Genomic DNA, 20020 nt, shown 5'->3' on the forward strand with positions numbered 1-20020 from the left:
CCAAAAAAACAAGAATATTCCACCACCTCATGCCTTTGTTATTATACTGACAGACTATAAATGTTTGCCCTCACAAAAAAATTTAAGGAGTTTACGCCACAGTAAAAAGACACAATAGTGACCTCTGCTGTGACAAATACTTTAGAAATATTTACATGTATTACCGGAAATTTACATAATCCCTTCTTCACACTATATGCAAAAGCAACTCAAATTTATTTAGACTCCCATTTAGGATTCACACTAGACACATTGACTCTACAAAGCAGAGTTTCGGAATGCAAAAAGCACATTGAATTGCATTGAATATGCTTTAGGAATATATTCATCAACAAAATAATTAGCAATAAAAGCTTTTGTGGCACAATATTAAGATAACACATTCTTTGGACAAAAGACGTGTGTTGGGCTTCATGAAAGCATACAGGCACACAAACAGCAATTGCTATTCACCAAACCTGACTGAATCCAGAAGTAAACTGACCAATTACTTTTCCTTGAAAAAGTAAAGTAAGGGATTACTTTTAATTTTTATGTCATTTAATTACAGTTACTAGACTGTATAGCGCAATTCTATATAAAACAATAGTGAATTTAACACCAAAATGTAACTATAAAATGTACATTCTTAATGTAAACTTGGGCCCATACTTCGGTCAGTTCAAGAATAATTTATGCAATTTTATATTATTTATGTGAAAGAATAAAAAAAACAGCTTATGTCTATCCTATCTATGTTCAACTGGTCCAGGTTGATACAGGATTTATAAAGTAATTAGTAGTTAGCCTATCAAATAATAATAATAATAATTTTTTTTTTTACAGTAACTTAATCAACATTGGTTACTAGCAGTGTTGGTTAAGTTACTGTAAAAAAAATCAAAGAGCACAGCATGCTTTTTATTACACAGAGCAGCTGTCTTGGCGCCCAATCTCTACCTCGAAGGACTAAACTAACAGAAATAGGGGTAGCGTTGCAGACGAAATGGATATTAAACTAATGAAACAGCAAGAAGCTCATTAAACAATCAATTATTAATAAGTGTAATTGATTTGTATTGATATATGACGTCCCTGAGCTCAATTTACTATTCCTTTGAACATTTATAATAAACAATACATATAAGTCTCCCTAAAAAGTCAAGTAGACTCGTCCGTTCGTCCCGCCTCTTTCGCCATTTTGACTGTTATGTCTGTCTCGTGAGGGGATGGAAGGTACAATTTGATAGTACAGAAGAGTAAATATCGGGCAAATTTATCAGGTGTGCAGATATATTTATCTTCACTTAACCCTTCTTCTCTGAGAGGAGGAGGGTGTTTGATTCGGCTGGTTTCTGAGGAGAGTTGTGTGCATAAGCCGCCATGTACATTAAACAGGTAAGAGACTGAGATGCGGCTCACACGTTGCGTGTGAAATTATGATTTATATGTTGAATTATGCGATTAAACTACTTATTCACGTATGTCATATGTGCACAAAACGCATTTTTCTTTATCTTGAGCATGTTGGGTTGTAGTTTTTGAGAAGTACACGGCCTTAGCTTTAGTTAGCATTAGCTTTAGCATTAGCTGTCAAACCCCCCTCAAACATTGCGATAAAATGTATAATGCAACATTTATATTGAACATTTCCGATTGAAGATAACTTTTTATTTGCTGCTGCTGTGCAGATGTGAGCAAACTACTAGTAGAAAATAAAATTATAGCTATTTCTCATGTAAATACTAATACGGCGTTATGTATTATGTAAATAATTCATAAACTGCTGTTGTACATACACATACATATCTCTGTGTACGTTTTTGTTTGGATTATACTCATATTTTAGAGCATATTTGGATGAATAGCATTCTGTCAGGTTGTATTACTATAACACTATTTTGACGTTATACAGTATTTAATATGATATTTTGTGTAATGTGTCTTTCAGGTTATTATTCAGGGGTTTCGCAGCTACAGAGATCAGACTGTGGTTGATCCCTTCAGCTCCAAACACAATGTTATAGGTAAGACTGTCCCACACACACAGAGAGAGAGAGAGAGAGAGAGAGATATATATCAATTTTGTTTGTTACATAAAAAATAAGAAAGCCAGAAAGAATAAAACTAGACTATTAGAATAAAAAAATACAATATAACACAAAATTGTGATTATAATGTACTAAAATAGAATAGAAAATAAGTTGGAATTAAGTGTAAAAAGTAGAAAAAGAGTACAACCCTCTACATTGCGAGTAAATCACTCGCATATGCGTCTAAATCTTACTCTGGGCGACTAAATAATGTCTAACCTTAGCCATTGGCTAATAAATTCTTAGATTTTACACGCCAGTATGTGTGTGAGAGGTGTTCAACACAGATTTTCACTCGATAAACACGCTGACTGAGCGCTATGACAAATATGCATTCATTCATGGTTACCAAGTTTTAGTTCTAATCACTAGTTCTATCATCAAATAGTACTTAATTATCATAATATAATGCTTGATTGGCTGAAGTTAAGAGTGCACATTCAGTTATTTAAGAAGCTGTTCCATTTTACAAAGATAAGCTGATTGTGTGGAATCATATGTGTGTGTACTTAATCATATTTTGTGGACAAATTTGTACCCAAAAGTGAGCAAAACCTGACAAAATCGGCAAAAAACTCAATTTGTGGATGTCCTCATTTCTAAAATGGTTATAAAAATTAAGTAAAAGTTTTTTTTTTTACTTTTAAAATTGTAAAAATACAGAGTTTTCTGTGAGGGGTAGGGGTGGGTTTAGGTTTAAAAGTGTATAACTATCTGTATATAAAACCAATAGAAGTCTATGTAATGTCCCCACTTAGATAGCTAAGTAAACGTGTGTGTAAAATAGTACATCAGTCTGGCATGTAAACAAGAAAATTTACTAGCCAATGGCGATTATATTGCCAAGGTGTGCGTAGAGGGTTGGAGTAGGTAATGGAAATGGAGTATGGTAAATGGGAAATATATTATTTAAAAGTATATATTTAAAGTTTTAAAATGTATTTTATTTTATTTTTTTTTACATTTCATTAATTTTCACAGTTGGAAGAAATGGATCAGGAAAGAGTAACTTCTTCTATGGTAAGTAAAAGTTATTTTTAAAAGTAATTTAATACCTCAAAAGACTGACGGTGCGGGTGAATAGTTTGTGATGGGCAATTTAATTTTTTCCCCCATCAGCCATACAGTTTGTACTCAGTGATGAGTTCAGTCATCTTCGTCCAGAGCAGCGTCTGGCTCTGCTTCACGTGAGTTATTTTATTCTATATTATTATTTTGTTTATATTCTATTTCAATAATAAAAAATAGAAAAAAACTCATGAAATTGAATTTGATTAAGTGTGATTATTTATTTTATTTTCCTTTTGATTATTTCTTATTTTCTATTTGTTTATTTAATTTTGTATATAAAAATAATTTTCACTAACCCTGCTAAACCATGTATTTTTATGTAATATTCAGGAAGGCACTGGTCCTCGAGTCATTTCTGCCTTTGTGGAAATTATATTCGACAACTCTGACAACAGGCTGCCGGTAAGAAATTTATCTTAAATGTTGTGACGTGCACTAAAGTAAAAACAGGTGAGTAACTTGACCTCATTACTCTCAGATTGATAAAGAGGAGGTGTCTCTGCGCCGTGTCATCGGAGCAAAGAAAGATCAGTACTTCTTAGACAAAAAGATGGTCACGTAAGTTTAGTTCTCATAAAACTGTAACATATCAGAAGAGCTTTGACTGCTGAAAGCTATAGCTGAATGGATTGTGTTCTGTGTTTTTAGTAAGAACGACGTGATGAACCTGTTGGAGAGTGCTGGTTTCTCCCGCAGCAACCCTTACTACATCGTCAAGCAGGGAAAGGTACGCTAGTGTCCCTTGACATGGGACAATTGATTTATTAATGGGTTGTTACAAGTATTCATGATTTTATTTAAAACCTCTTAAAGGCATAGTTTATATAAAACTGAAAATTGTCGCTTACCCATCCTCCACTTGTTCCAGACCTGTATGAGTTTCTTTCTTCTGTTGAACACAAAAGAAGATGTTTTGAAGAATGCTGATGCGCCATAGTATGGAGAAAATATACTATGGAAGTCAATGGCTCCCGTCAACTGTTTGGTTACCAGCATTCTTCAAAACATCTTCTTTTGTGTTCAACAGAAGAAAGAAACTCATACAGGTCTGGAACAAGTGGAGGATGGGTAGATGGCAAAAGTTTCTTTTTTGTGAACCATAGGGCTGGGCGATATGGCCAAAAAAATTATCACAATAAAAATTTTCATATCGATTAGTTATCACGATAAATGTCAAATCATTATTTATTTCAAATTTAAAGACATATTTTTGCTCCTAAGTAAAATTTGTAGAAACCAGACCGTTAATTGTGGTTTTAAGCTACTCTTTGTCAAGAACATGACAGACACTTCACGTTTTTGAATTATTTACATTTTTCCAGTCATTTTTCCTTAATAAAAAAAATATTTCTTAAGTTTCTTCCTGCGCTAACAGGTGATATTGCTTCAACTATATTTAACAGGTTTGTGTTGCTTGACTTTGATGGCACATATCTTTGGCACAGTTTGAAGTGCAGGCTGCAATATTAATAATGTGACTATAATATGACAGTTGACAGTAGTAGGCTAGTAGCTTGAGTTAGAATACAGATGTAAATTTATCTTCATTAACAAAAATAGTAACATAAGTAAAAACTGTAACAACCTCTTTTTTTTAAATGGTAAAATTTAAATATTCTGACTGTTTGAGTTTTATTACAGTTGACCATTGGTCGTTCATAGTAGCATAAATTTAGATCATGATAACCACAGTTAAACCATGCGTTTAGTATAAATGCACAAATTCTATAGCTTAATTACTAGGGATGCACGATATATCGGCCACCATATCGGTATCGGCTTTCAAAAATAAAGAATAATCGGTTATCGGTATCGGCCAAAATTTTCATATCGGTGCATCCCTATTAATTACTGCAATTGTATTCCATTAGGCTACTCCTTTAATACATTTAATACATCTACATTAATAATATAATAACATTGTATGAATATCCCACATTTTTGCCACAGTTAGTGTTGCTACAGTAAATCCATGGTAAATTATGGCGATTTGTAGAAAGCCTTCCGACTGTTTTGTTGCACACACTGATTCTCAGCGCTGTTTCATCTGGCTTTAAACTAGTTTAAATTACATAGTCGTGTTCTTCGCTGAATTCAAGCACTTTTCACTGGATCTCACATTGCTGTTTAGTGTCGCGTGATCAAGTAAATGCATCTGCTGTAGTAAGCTCGCGCTGCACTGCTGTTTGGGCTTTGAGCCGAGCAGATAAATGGTCATTGTGGCGCGCTTCAAATGAGTAGCCTGTATAACTGGATTCATGCTACATTTTTATCGACAATTTCGTCATCTTTGGACGATAACTCAAGGTTAGCTTTGATTTTGTTTTTACTTTTGTCACCGCATCCACACATTTTTTCCTCCTCATTTCGAGGAAATGGGCTTGTATTTTTGACTGCGACTGTACATGTGACTGGCTGTTGTCGCGTTTATTTCTGCTGTGTAATTGGCTGTTAGATTAATCCATATCGAGTAAAAATGTTCAGAGCTTATCATTGTTATCAGCATAAATATCATTGCTATTCGATATGATATTGTTTATTGGCCCAGCCCTAGTGAACCATCTCTTTAAATTGCAGCTAAAACATTGTTTTTCAGCCCTCTGGGACTGTAGTAAGCAACATAATCTTTCAATAACATTAATGCTCATTTACAAACAAGAATGTGGCTCTTGGGATTAAAGCGGTGCTAATGCTATTGCTACACATTCTAAATGAGTTGGCTCACTTTGTTGCACTCATTTTATTTTCTGAAACATGAAAATAGATCAATCAACTTTTTGTCCATTTATTATTTTGTGAAACTAAATTGTTTTAATTAATTGCTAAAGCAGTGCAGGAAACACTGCAGTAGATGGTTGTACTGTGGTTGTAGATGGTACTGTTGTTGTTTTTTATGGTCAAAGGTTTGTGACATGCAGTTTGTTCTTGCGTGTATGTGTACAGAGGGCAAGCGAGAGAAGATTAATGAGCTGCTAAAGTACATTGAGGAACGTCTGCACACTCTGGAGGATGAGAAAGAGGAACTGGCTCAGTACCAGAAGTGGGACAAAATGAGAAGAGCTCTGGAGTACACCATCTATAACCAGGAGCTCAACGAAACCCGGGCCAAATTGGACGAGGTACACACATCAATTCTTACTTGTCATCACTTTCTCGATCTAATTCGGCAATTACAGAAAATACATCAGCATTCAGCACTGTATAATGCTTTGTTGCTGATGTTTTTATTGTAGCATTATTATTTAAAGATGTTGTGATTCTCTCCTCTAGTTGTCCTCTAAGAGAGAGACCTGTGGAGACAAATCTAGACAACTGCGAGATGCTCAACAAGATGCTCGAGACAAAGTGGAGGTAAACTGAGCTCATCAGCAATGTTCCCTCTAAGCTGCACGCGAAGAAATAATAATTGGAAGAAATAATAGGCTGCACATAGGACGTGTGGGGAAAGTCATTTGATTGAATTCTGGTAAATGCAAAATAATTGCAATGCTCGGGCAAATCTCTATAGAGTTAGATACTCTGAATGCGGTTTACAGGTTTCATAGAAAGAGAATGATGTGCGCCAAATGAGTCGCTGTAGAAATTGAATACTTTAATGGCTGCAGACAAAATAACTCAACACGAGAGCCAACGCAAGCACAATGGCATGTGAAATAAAATGTCATCACGTTTTAAAGAAGAGTGTCTTGATTAAGTGCTGGAAATAGCAGATGATGGGCACAGAATGGTAACAAAACTCTTGAGACATTAACAGTCACACACAAGTGTAGTAGTGTGCAAACTATTACAAAGGGATTCACATGTTTTTCACAGATCTCAGTTTAAATGCTTCATTTTGTTTTCTATTCTATCAGTTTATATGCTTCAGTTTATTTTTATATTACATTATAAGCCTATTAAATAATTGACTTCAAAAAGGGAATTCATGAGCAATATCTGCTTCATTTTTTCAGATATTATATTATTTTAAAGAATTGAACAGTTCTGTGTCAAAAAACAACAACTTTTTAATAGAATTTCTTGGTAACACGGCACTGTAAAAAAAATCTCAGGTAACCTAAAATATGCATCATTCAGTTACATCAAGGGTCAAATCAAATATAGCACATTAAAGTTAAAAGTTACACACTTTTTTTGTGTGTGTGCTGAACAGGTCTGGTATAAAGAATGTTTTTGTTCAGGTGGCCAAAATGTCCGCCCGATAGAAAAAAGTTGCTCAGCAAGAAAAAAAATTTGAGGGAACATTGATCATCAGTGTGTTAATAACTGATGCTTGTGCATGTTTCTTGTTCTGGAAAAGTGCTAAAACACTCAGAACATTTTAGCAACTATATAACAACGTCCAAGCAACCGTCAGACTGTCTAACATCATAATGAAACGTATTGCATGGGAATTTCACATTTTCTTCTCAAAATGTAAACAGTCCAGTTGATTACACTTTAACCAGCTTGTGCAGTCCCACGTCGCAAATAACAGAAACCGTTTATTTTATAGAAGTATTAGGAGGGAAACATTTTTTCCTTTAGATTAGCATGCATTGATGAATGAAGACCAGGAACATTTATTGTAAAAGTGATTAGTTTTGATTTCAAATTCACCTTTCATCCAGTGTGTTTAAGAAATTGAAAATAAAGTATTAAAATGTGAAGATTTACCAAGAATCTGCCTTCGCACGTTATATAACAGCTTCTATTGTGTAATCTTATCTAACCTCAATGTCTCTGTAGGAGACTGAGCGTGTGGTGAGGGAGCTGAAGGCTCGAATCTCCGCCATGAAGGAGGAGAAAGAACAGCTGAGCACCGAGCGACAGGAGCAGATCAAACAGAGGACCAAACTGGAGCTCAAAGCCAAAGATCTGCAGGACGAGCTGGCAGGAAACAGCGAGCAGAGGGTACGACTAGCAGACGCTCACACACAAACACATGCACACGCTACAGGCACACATATGCACTGAACACACACGTTTCAAAGAAGTGCCATCTTGGAAAAAAGAAAGTTACTTTTTGGGGGAAAAAATTGCTTAGATTTTATTAAAGTTTAAGGTGATTTTACACTACCATTTAATAAGATTTTTTTTAAATTTTTCAGCATCATCACTCCAGTTTTCAGTGTCTTGTGATCCTTCAGAAATCATTCTAATATTCTGATTTGCTGCTCAAGAAACATTTCTTATGATAATGTTGAAAACAGTATGCTGCTTCATAATTTTGTGGAAACTTATGTATTTTTTTTCAGGATTCTTTGAAAGTTTAAAAGAACAGCATTTATTTCAAATAGAAATGTTTGAAACGTTATAAATGTCTTTAAAGTGCACCCTTGTTGAATAAAAGCAGGGCTCGAAATTAACTTTTTTACTTGGGAGCACTCACCAAAAATTTAGGAACACCACAACTACAAATGATATATTAACAGATTTTATCCTTACATTCTTAACTTTAATGCAGATTTTGTATTGGTTCATATTAGCTGTCAATCTCTCAGTCACCGCTTTCCGCTAACTACTGCGAGAAAAAAAAGGGCTGAAGAAGAGAGAAAGTGAAAAGAACACTGACAGATTTCTTTTGTAGATAACCTAAAGTTAAGTTCTTCTTTGGCGAGGGTTAGGATGGTGTATGCAGTGTTAAATTTTCCATTCAGCGCTGCCAGTTGCACCGAATGGCTGGCAGCTAGGGGTGTGCGATATTGACAAAAACTTATATCGCAATATTTTCTGGGATATTATCGATAACAATAATTTGATAGTGTTACTGTGCTGATATCTTAAGGACTACAGTGGACAGCTGACTCCTAAAATTTTCAATATTCATATTCTGTGTGGTGGTCAGTTCACAGCAGTGACAGAAATGAATCTTTTCCAATAAGTTTAAATAGATTTTTACCTTTTATGGTCATTTTTACCTTAAAGCCATTTTTTGCACTCTCTGTAGGTGTGTTTTGTTTGGATTTTGCAATTTACTCGATAATGTCAAACCGCACATCGTAAAACAATTACGAAATGTGTAGATTCGATGGCGAACGCTGTCACCTGCAAACTCCGTCCCACAGGCTTTACAGTGAACGCAGTGCATAGAGCACACAGCACAGTGCATTTTCATAGCGAAGCCACTCGAATTCTTTAACCATTCTCTCCGAAAACTGTACGCCTTCTATTCGGCTGGTGGATCAACATTCACCACATGATCGCTATCACCAGCACCATTATTTGTAACTTTAGGTGGTTCACAAATTAAATCTGTCAGTGTTTTTTTCATTTTCTCTCTTCTTCAGCCTTTTTCATTCCCCCCGGTAGTTAGCTCCCTGTCACCTGACAGCGGAAAGCAGTGACTGGGTGATTGACAGCTAATATTAAACAATCTAAAATCTGCATTAAAGTTAAGAATGTAAAGATGAAGTTTAATTGGTTATGTAGCCTAACGTTTCATAGAACGGCAGACAGGTCACCGTATCAACACTCAGAAGGCACATACTCTGAACGTTTTTAGAGAAATTAAAACAGGTCGCACGACAACAATTATATGCACTCGCACAAATGCTCCCAAATATATTTTGAGGTCGCACAGATTAAATTTCGGGACCATATGTGACCAAAATGGTCGCAATTTCGAGCCTTGAAAAGTACATTTCTTTCACCAAAAAAGGCAAACAAATCCCTCCCAGCCTTATTTAAAAGACCTAAATTCAATAATGTGCAATTTTTTTTACTTTACTCTTTATGTCGTACAAGATTGCATAGAAGTATAAACCCTATTTCCTCTAACAAATATGCACCTGCTTGCTTTTCCTTATTGCGGTTGCTTTATTGGTCACTGCAAAAATAAAGTAGTGACTGAATTCACATACACAAACACACAAGTTTGATACACATGCTCACAAATGCAAACACACTCATAAATGCACACTAACAGCCAGAGAGCTGCAGGAAATGCTGGCAGGCACTAGTGAACAGAGGGTCTGTAGTGTCTCCGTCTGCGTCACTATCTACACACGCTCACTCCAGCCCGGGCTTGTAGCCAGACGCAAACACACACATAATGCTTGTGTATCCCTGTATGTGTGAAATACACACTTTCAGTCGACCCTCCTGCATCCCGGCTTGACTTAGAGAGGGATTAGCCCCACCTGGCCAAGTATGTGTGTGTTTTCCTATGGAGGAGAGGCAAAAGTGCGTCATTTGCCCTTTGATTGTTGAATGTGAATGTAGGTTTGCTCGGATGGAGATCCCCTTTGTTCTGCTCATGACGCTGAATCTACACACCTATTTGTGCACAGTTTACTCTTCTCCATTTAAATATGAACACCTCTTCACACATCTGCGCAACATTTATTTAGGCTTTCTATAAAAAGAGGCGAGACTCCAGAATTGATGTCGCTATTTGTGATTCAATACTCTGTCCCCTCTGGCTTCCTGTCTAACAGAAACGGCTGCTCAAAGAGCGCCAGAAGCTTCTGGAGAAGATTGAAGAAAAACAGAAGGAGCTGCAGGAAACAGAACCCAAATTTAACGCTGTGAAAGAAAGAGAGGAGCGAGGAATTTCCCGGTAAACTCTTTGAAGTGTTGAAAGGGCCCATGAAGTGTGGGACCCAGTCTTCTTTTTTTGTGTTGATGTACTTCCTATTCAAACAGGAAGTTGGGGTGGGACATATTGAAGGGCTTGCTTTTTGTTCTCCTTTTAAATGCCTGTAATTTGTTAATGTTCTTCACGTCACAGTCCTTCAAAACTGTAATTTGTTTATTGCTTCTGATACTACGTTCAAATTGTATAGATTTTTAGTTGATAAAAATGGCAGTATTTATTTATTTTTAAACGGTTTGCTGTTCTTTTTCATTGCATGGTCAAGAATTTGGATTGCCCATTTTTCATGATCCAGTCAAATCCTTGTGTATAAAATCAAGTCCCATCCCTTTTATGTTCCCACAATTATTCACTAAATGTATGTAGGAGGATAAGTGCATTTATAAATGTTTTTAATGTGTTTAAGGAATACTTGAAGTATGTTTTGTTGTGTTTGTTTGCATTTTTCAGACTGGCTCAAGCCACACAAGAGCGAACAGACCTGTATGCCAAACAGGGCCGAGGCAGTCAGTTCACCTCTAAAGAAGAGAGGGACAAATGGATCAAGAAAGAGCTGAAGTCTCTGGATCAAGCCATCAATGACAAGAAACGGCAGATCGCTGCCATCCACAAAGATCTGGAGGACACTGAAGCCAATAAAGAGAAAAACCTGGAACAGTACAATGTAAGATTTGGGCTACGTTCGACTAGTTAAAAACTTATCGTGGTATTGATATGTAACTTTCGCCAGTTTTATGGCCAGCGTTTATTCATTAGTTCACCCAAAACTGAGAAATTGATTAAAAAAAAAAAGGTCATCCAAGATGAAGATGAGTTTGTTTTTTCATGAGATTTGGAGAAATATAGCATTACATTTGCTCAGCAATGGCTCCTCTGCAGTAAATGGGTGCCGTCAGAATGAGTGCAAACAACTGATAAAAACATCACAATAATCCACAACTAATCAACACCACTCTAGTCCATCAGTTGTCTTGTGAAGTGAACATGTGTTTGTTTTTAAGAAACAAATAAATCAAGACGCTTTTAACTTCAAACCGTTGCTTTTGATTAAAAAAAATAGTCTATAATCCATAATATTTGCTTTCCCCAGTGAAAAAGTCATCTTATCTGAATCAGGAGAGAAATATGCACAAATCAAACACTGTTTACAAGGACAAACAGTCCAAAAAGGTTCTAAAAAGTATGTGGGTGTATTTAGATTTTTACTGTTGTATTTTTAGAGGACAACAGGGGATCAGAATTTTTTCACTGGAGAAGCGTTGTTATGGATTATGACTTTTAACTTTAAACTGTTACTTCTGACCAAAAAATGAAACGCCTTAATGATGGATTTGTTTCTTACAGTCACACATCTTTTCACTTCTCAAGATGTTAATTGATGGACTGGAGTGGTGTGGATTATTGTGATGTTTTATCAGTTGTTTCTGAAGGCACCGATTCACTGCAGAGGATCCATTGGTGAACATGTGATGTAATGATACATTTCTCCAAATCTGGTCTGATGAAGAAACAAACTAATCTTGGATGACCTGAGGATGAGTGAAATTTTGGGTGAATTATTCCTTTAAGATGTTTTTGAACCTTTAACATTTCTTCCCAACTTTGATTTCGGCCACAGAAACTGGACCAGGACTTGAGTGAAGTGAAGACTCGAGTGGAGGAGCTGGATAAGAAGTACTATGAGGTGAAGAACCGAAAGGATGAACTTCAGAGCGAGAGAAAGTAAGATCCTCCTGTTCCTATTCCCAACGCATCATGGGAAAATGTCTGGCTTTGGTCCATTTTTCCAACATCCCACCCTTTCTTATTACCTGTACGAACCGTTCCCCTCCTCACCTGGCATTTTAGTTATTAATAATCCACGAGCCATAGGTTTCACAGCACGATGAGGCTTGACGGATGGGCTATAGAATAGGGTCTCCCGCTGAACCCAGGCATAACATTTGTGAGCCAGGGCTGATGGGTGTGTCCGTGTCCCTCCTCCTGCAGCTACCTGTGGAGGGAGGAGAACGCAGAACAGCAGGCGCTGGCAGCCAAACGAGAAGAGCTGGAGAAGAAACAACAGCTACTGCGAGCAGCCACCGGAAAGGTTAGAAACCAAAACAGACCTGTGTGTTGTAACACATTGATGAATATTGCTGATTTTATTGTGTACGAGTCATCTGTGCATTATTTTTATTTATATAATATTTGTTTATAATTATATTGCATAAATGTCATATCGTTCTACACCCTTGAAAGATCTTTTCTGTTAACTCTCAAAATATGACCCTAGAATAGGGCTGCATAATTTTGGGAAAATGATGTATTATTATTAGTTTTATTATTGTATTTTTTTAGATTTAAAGACTTTTCTTGACCCAGACCTTTGGTCTGCACAGTTTTGCCAAGTTTCTTTTAATTTTTTTTTTCTTTTTTTATGGTACAAAATATTTACATCACTAATATTCATGGCTGTTTTAATTTCTTCTATTTCAAATGTTAAACATGGAAAAACTACAAGGAGCCCTTAAAGTGTCTATTTTGTTGACAAAAGCTGTTAGCAACCAAAACTGAGCTGATCTGAGAAACTGAAAACGCTGTATCATGAAAGGTTTGTGTGTAAATGAACACAATGCCATTCACTCTGAATATGCAGTGAATATTTTTATTTAGTTAAATCACAGAGATTTGTTAATCACATTAAGCCATATCATTATTTAGGTTTTATTGCGATTAATCATGCAAACTTACCACAGAGTTCATTATATGTAACCAGTGTGCATGTATTTAAAATCATGTAAAAATGCCGCCCACTCCGGTTCACTGAGTACCGGCTGAACTGAACCATATCTCCTAAGCTCAATTTGGCCGCTGGATCGTTTCTCATGGACTGAGTCAGTCACTAATTTTAGCAACTCTCCCACGTTACAAAAATATACATCAGTATATGAAGTGAGATTATCATAACTTCAGATCCGTCATCTGGACTTGAAATGAAAATATGAACTTTGAAACGCAATGTTTTGCTTGTTGTTTGCTTTTTCTCTAGGCTATTTTGAATGGCATCGACAGCATTAATAAAGTATTGGAACATTTCCGCCGGAAGGGCATCAGCCAACATCTCATCAACGGTTACCACGGCATCATCATGAATAACTTTGAGTGTGAACCTGCTTTCTACACCTGTGTGGAGGTGACCGCTGGCACCAGGTCAGACACATTGTTTATTATTAGTGTTTTCTGCTTGGTGTCGACCTGCATTCGTGCATTGATAGTTATGGAGTTGTGTGTGCTGGTGTTTGTTCAGGCTGTTTTACCACATCGTGGAAACGGATGAAGTGAGCACCAAGATTCTAATGGAGTTTAATAAGATGAACTTGCCTGGAGAGGTCACCTTCCTGCCCCTCAGCAAACTGGATGTCAGGGACACCGCTTACCCTGAGACTAATGTAAGCTTACACCACTGAACATGACATTTAAAATGCACCCTGCTGAATTTTCTAAATGCATGTTTTTTGATCTTGCGAACAATTTATCTGATTGTTTTATTTTTTGAAAAATTTGAGCTCATGATTTTTTTATCAAAAACTCAACCTTCCATCGAAATACCATACTTTTCAAATAATGTAGTCTGCTCAAATTCTGCTCCTTTTTTACGACCTTCTGCGAGCTCATTAATTTTCTTTTTTTCTGCATTTAAATTTTGTTATTCTGTTAAGCGCAAATCTATGCAAATAGTCTCTAATTACTTCTCTACACTTGCTGTAGGATGCAATCCCCATGATTAGCAAGCTCCGTTACAGTCCAAACTTCGACAAGGCTTTCAAACACGTGTTTGGGAAGACGCTGATCTGCCGCAGCATGGAAGTGTCCACTCAGCTGGCTCGAGCTTTCACCATGGACTGCATCACACTGGAGGGTAAACGGATGCGTTCTCATTTGTGTACTTTTTTTATTTTTTTTATTCAGTCCTGATTTTCAAATTAATTCTAAATCCTTGTTTTGGTATGTGTATCAGGTGATCAGGTGAGTCATCGTGGGGCTCTGACCGGTGGCTACTACGACACACGCAAGTCCCGTCTGGAGCTACAGAAGGACATGAGGAAGGCCGAGGAGGAACTTGGAGAACTGGAGGCCAAACTCAACGAAAACCTGCGTAGAAATATTGAACATATCCTCCTCATTTATGCCTCACACACAGGCTTGCTTATGACGCAGTGGCGTGAAATCAAATTGATTGAGTCCTAATGGTGTGTGTCTTGGCCAGTAGAGCATTATGGTATATTCGGCTTTGATGACACAAGGTCACAGAGGATCGCGGAATGAGTCAGCTAGTTATTAACGTGTATGCGGTCATGTGAGAGCTGCACACGTGGTGTTATATTAGTGAATAGAGGGATGAGACATTGACGTGACGTGACTGTCAAGGCCTCGAGTGGTGTTTATTTAAAGCTGGGGTAAATTTATTATCTCACTTGGCTTTGTGTGGCTCATACTCTGTGACTAATTCAGAATTAAAATGATGACGTAATAATTTTCTCAGCTTCAGCAAAAACAGGCCGAATAAAAGTATTCAACAGCTTGTCAAGTATTTGCACAGCTGAGATAAGTGGATTTAGTACAATCGAATATTAATTATACAAGTATTTCAAGAAGCAAGTATTGTTATTCTTAACTAAAACTTAATGATTTTTGTTAATTGAAATAAAGCTAAAATAAAATATAAATATTAGATAAAAATTTGAAATGTTGTCTTGGAAGCTCTTTGAAATAAAGATAAATGGAAAAATAAATAGACACATGAAAGCGAATTAATATGAATTAATACTAAAACATATAAGCAAGAAGCCGATAAGCTCAAGTGAGGGAGCTTTCCAGAATTAAAATGGATCACAAGTCTGCTCCTTAACTCAGTTCTTCACGCATCAATAACGAAATTGACCAGCTGATGAATCAGATGCAGCAAATTGAGACCCAGCAGAGGAAGTTCAAGGCATCCAGAGACAGTATACTGTCTGAGATGAAGATGCTAAAGGAGAAGAGACAGCAGTCAGAGAAAACATTTATGCCCAAGGTAACCTATGCTACTGTATTTCAGCCATTAATACCAGAACTGCTATTATTTACTGTTATATTATTTGTGTACCAAGTCTTTAATTTGGTTTCTCTGATGTTTCCCCCAGCAACGCAGTCTTCAGAGTCTGGAGGCCAGTCTGCATGCCATGGAGAGCACGCGGGAGTCTCTGAAGGCAGAGCTGGGAACGGACCTGCTCTCTCAGCTCAGTTTAGAGGACCAACGCAGGGTGGACGACCTCAACGACGAGATCAGACAGCTGCAACAGGTTCAACAATACAATTAACACAAATATAATTTAGTCAATTATTTACCACTTTACATAAGGACTTTGAAAACATCATGAATTTATTTAATATCTTTTTAAAACCTGTCTTTTTAACAGCATATTTCCTCGAAATATAAAATGTAAAAATAATAAAATGACAAATAAAAAATTAATGAAAAAAGAACATGCATATAAAATAATAATTAGATATTTTTAAATTACAATCATCTGACCTAAATTTTTCATCATTCAATGTATTTGTGTATTACAATTTTTAATTATATGTCTATATATATTGTTAGGAAGATACAAAAATTGGAAAGTGCACAACTCTAGGTAGTGCTATGGTCTAATTTTGTTGCGAAACAACTTGCATACAGCACAAGGAACTTTGATTTCAAACTCTGAATTTAATTTGTTTTAACTAAAGACACGAAAACGGTCAGTAATAAAATAACAAATAAATGACAAGCAATAGCACAAACAAATACAAAACCAAGATACTAATTAAATAAACAGTGCTTTAAGTTTTTCAGGTTGGTCTAACAGTAATATTCAGGTACAGAAATTCAATAATCTATTTAACTGTAAAATAACACTGGTAGATAGTCTTGACTCTATAAATAAACACTAATGATAGAAACAGCAGGTTTATTTAGGCTACTGTCTCTTTAAGATCTAACGCATGGATCTAATATACTGTTACACGTGCGGTTTGTTTCTCAACTGTTTACATTCACTTGATATATAACCGGCTGTGTTTACATGAATACTTGCCAAGACAGGCATTTTGACAATTTTCTATGTATTTTTGGCACCAAAAAAAACTCAATTCTGTAGTCACGCGCTGTATCAGAGATGGCTGTATGTGAGCACTTTAAGTGTGAGCGCACAGAAAACAGTCTCTCAGAGAGCGTGTGAGTACTCTATTGCCTGTATTAAGTTCATTATATTAAGTTCTCTTTCACGTCTGCTTGCGCTTGAATGGTTTGAAGTCACTTGATTGTTTAAACTGGTAAGACTTAAAAACATGCAAATGATAGATGCCGTCAGTGTTTGCGGGAATTTCCTGTTTTATAAGTGTGGAACCTGCGGGAATGAGTAGAATTATGCGCAATACCAGCAATCCCGTGCCGAAATTCAAGCCCTAAAGAATATATGTACAGTGGGGAAAAAAGTATTTAGTCAGCCACCAATTGTGCAAGTTCTCCCACTTAAAAAGATGAGAGAGGCCTGTAATTTTCATCATAGGTATACCTCAACTATGAGAGACAAAATGAGAAAAAAAATCCAGAAAATCACATTGTAGGATTTTTAAAGAATTTATTTGCAAATTATGGTGGAAAACAAGTATTTGGTCAATAACAAAATTTCATCTCAATACTATGTTATATACCCTTTGTTGGCAATGACAGAGGTCAAACATTTTCTGTAAGTCTTCACAAGACACACACACACACACACGCATAATTTTTTTAAAAATATAACACATTACATCAACAACAATCGTTTATCTCTATTATTGCTCAAAACATATTTGAAAACAAAATGATGAATTGCCTGGCCCTACCAGCAGGTACAGATGGCAACATGGACTGTTCACTGACCATCGGATGTGAACAAAAATGGCAAAACCTTGTCATCAGTTCCAATTTGATTAGTGAAGTTGCAGTGAATTGGCACTGAAACTACAGCTGCAGCTTTTTACCACCTCCAGCACGACACACATACAGCAGACAATTGCAAAGCTACTTTAAATGTTGTATAACCGGCCCACATCATTAGCCTGTTATTTTTATATGCCCTTCAATTTGGTTTGCTAATTTGTGTGCTTTTGTATTCTCAGACAGGCTTAGCATTTAAGCATATGCATACTAGTTTCATTTATTTCTTTAGATGTGCATTCATGTGGCCATAAGCCTCATGCTATGTTTTTAGTCTACATTGCCTTTATAATACGATTAAACCTGAACATGTGGCTTTTGGTCCTTCAGTCTGGGCTCAATTAAAGTTGTTTGTTTTTCATGCATGTCATGTTCTTGCTATAGGACAACAGACAGCTGCTGAATGAGAGAATTAAGCTGGAGGGAATCATGACCAGGGTGGAGACGTACCTCAACGAGAACCTGCGCAAACGTCTCGACCAAGTCGAGCAGGTGATGATACCGATTTTCCTTTTTACTTATATAAGCTTTATGAACTAAATGCACTAAAAATGTGTGTGTTTGTGTAGGAATTGAATGAACTGAGAGAAACCGAAGGAGGAACCGTCCTCACTGCCACAACGTCAGAATTGGATGGCATTAATAAACGCATAAAAGACACTTTGGCTCGATCTGAGGGTGAGTGAAGACTCAAATAGCGTTGTTGTTTTTTTTTCTTTCTTAAAAAGCACTACTTTTGTTGGTCTGCATTTTGTTTGTCATTTCATTTTTCAGATTTGGACTCCCTCATCGATAAGACGGAGGTGGAAATAAAAGACCACCAGAAGAGTATGGAGCGCTGGAAGAACATCGAGAAGGATCAGAACGAAGCCATCAATCACGACACAAAGGAGCTGGAGAAGATGACCAACAGACAGGGGATGTTACTGAAGAAGAAAGAGGAATGCATGAAGAAGATTCGCGAGCTGGGCTCCCTGCCGCAGGAGGCCTTTGAAAAGTACCAGACGCTCACGCTCAAACAGGTACAGCAACCATATCTGGAGCTTATTGTTTTTTTGCACTGAAATGCAAGTTTATTTTCCCTTTAGTCAAAAGTTCATGGTGAAGTTCCGTATAATTTCCTGTGACTCATTTAGAGTGATATTAAATCGTATTTTCCTTCTCCTTCTCCTTCTCCTTCAAAAAAAAAAAAAAAATTCCTTTTCGCAAATGAGCTCATAAACAAGTATTACCTAATTGTATGAAGACCACGACATGACGGGGTACCCTTGAAGAAGCCTTTTACCTCCTTCTCGGCTCATGTCTAGCTTTACTTTTCCATCTCATCCCCCTCCAGTCTCGCAGCCCTCCCACCTGGCTCTCATATTCACTGTCTTAGTTGATCTTCCTCCTTTCTCTCCACCGCTCCAGTCAGGGGCTCTATTGTGTGTCAGTCCTCCTACACAGAGGTGACTCATTCTTCATTACCCCATGCTTTTTTTTTTTTTTTTTCACCCTCTCTTGGTGAACTTGAGTGCGTGGAGTTGAGGAGAGAGGTTGAATTGTGCCATTTCTGTGTGTGTTGTTTTTAGCCATCTTCTGGAATTTTGTCATGCAGGTTCAATAGTGGAAATTATGGCGTAACATGCATTTAAGTTATTTCGGTGTGAAAGAAATTTACATATAATTGTAGATTGCAAAATGATAATTAGGAGCTGATCCTAATCTATGATCAGATTGTTACTGTTTTATTCTGTGGAACTACTAAGGGGACATGGGGATTGAAAAAATAAGAGATGTAAGTCTATTGGAAACTATATGGAAACTGTTTCAGTGTTTGTTTGCTTGCAAACGTTCTACAATGGCCCTTAGAAATTGTGTTTGCTCAGAACATTTGTAGATTTGCTCTCAAAAATGTTTTTACATTCGGTCGCAAAATTGTCACATTCCCTTGAGAAAATTTGCATTTACTCGCAAAATTGATTTTTTTACCTTGAGAAACTGTGCGTTCACTCACAATTTAGTTTTTTTCCATTCGCTTGCAGAACTTGAGCATTCAGAACTTGAGCATTCAGAAACTTTGCATTCATATGCAAAATCTTCTCTTTGCCCCAAGAAACCTTGCATTTGTTTACATTTTTCCAGTTGCTCAAAAATTGAGCAATCCTTTGCATTTACTAGCCATTTTTACTTAGAAAAATCTTTACAAAATGACAAAGTTTACATTTTGTCAATTTTTACAATTTTTACATTCCCCTGAAATGTTCACATGCAAAATATTCTCTTTCCCTCAAGAAACTTTGTACACTTATGCAATTCCCCCCCCCCCCCCTT

General features: G+C 36.6%; 1 protein-coding gene across 1 annotated transcript in view; it reads left to right on the top strand.

Annotated features, from left to right (window-relative positions):
- The first annotated feature begins 1155 nt into the window (after positions 1-1155).
- Positions 1156-20020, top strand: part of LOC107559540 (structural maintenance of chromosomes protein 3-like) — a 24779-nt gene continuing 5914 nt past the window's right edge. Inside the window, exons 1-24 of the mRNA XM_016243401.1 lie at positions 1156-1377; positions 1931-2006; positions 3054-3092; positions 3192-3259; positions 3474-3545; positions 3622-3701; positions 3792-3870; positions 5908-5922; positions 6089-6262; positions 6414-6494; positions 7872-8036; positions 10562-10683; positions 11170-11383; positions 12338-12441; positions 12709-12808; positions 13751-13911; positions 14009-14150; positions 14470-14620; positions 14720-14872; positions 15624-15775; positions 15885-16043; positions 18092-18199; positions 18277-18385; positions 18482-18729. Coding sequence (XP_016098887.1) covers positions 1363-1377; positions 1931-2006; positions 3054-3092; positions 3192-3259; positions 3474-3545; positions 3622-3701; positions 3792-3870; positions 5908-5922; positions 6089-6262; positions 6414-6494; positions 7872-8036; positions 10562-10683; positions 11170-11383; positions 12338-12441; positions 12709-12808; positions 13751-13911; positions 14009-14150; positions 14470-14620; positions 14720-14872; positions 15624-15775; positions 15885-16043; positions 18092-18199; positions 18277-18385; positions 18482-18729 — 2787 coding nt within the window. The 5' untranslated portion in view covers positions 1156-1362. The remainder of the gene's footprint in view (positions 1378-1930; positions 2007-3053; positions 3093-3191; positions 3260-3473; positions 3546-3621; positions 3702-3791; positions 3871-5907; positions 5923-6088; positions 6263-6413; positions 6495-7871; positions 8037-10561; positions 10684-11169; positions 11384-12337; positions 12442-12708; positions 12809-13750; positions 13912-14008; positions 14151-14469; positions 14621-14719; positions 14873-15623; positions 15776-15884; positions 16044-18091; positions 18200-18276; positions 18386-18481; positions 18730-20020) is intronic.

The sequence above is a fragment of the Sinocyclocheilus grahami genome, unplaced genomic scaffold (genome assembly GCF_001515645.1).
Source record: "Sinocyclocheilus grahami isolate Dianchi unplaced genomic scaffold, SAMN03320097.WGS_v1.1 scaffold691.1, whole genome shotgun sequence".
Taxonomy (NCBI): domain Eukaryota; kingdom Metazoa; phylum Chordata; class Actinopteri; order Cypriniformes; family Cyprinidae; genus Sinocyclocheilus; species Sinocyclocheilus grahami.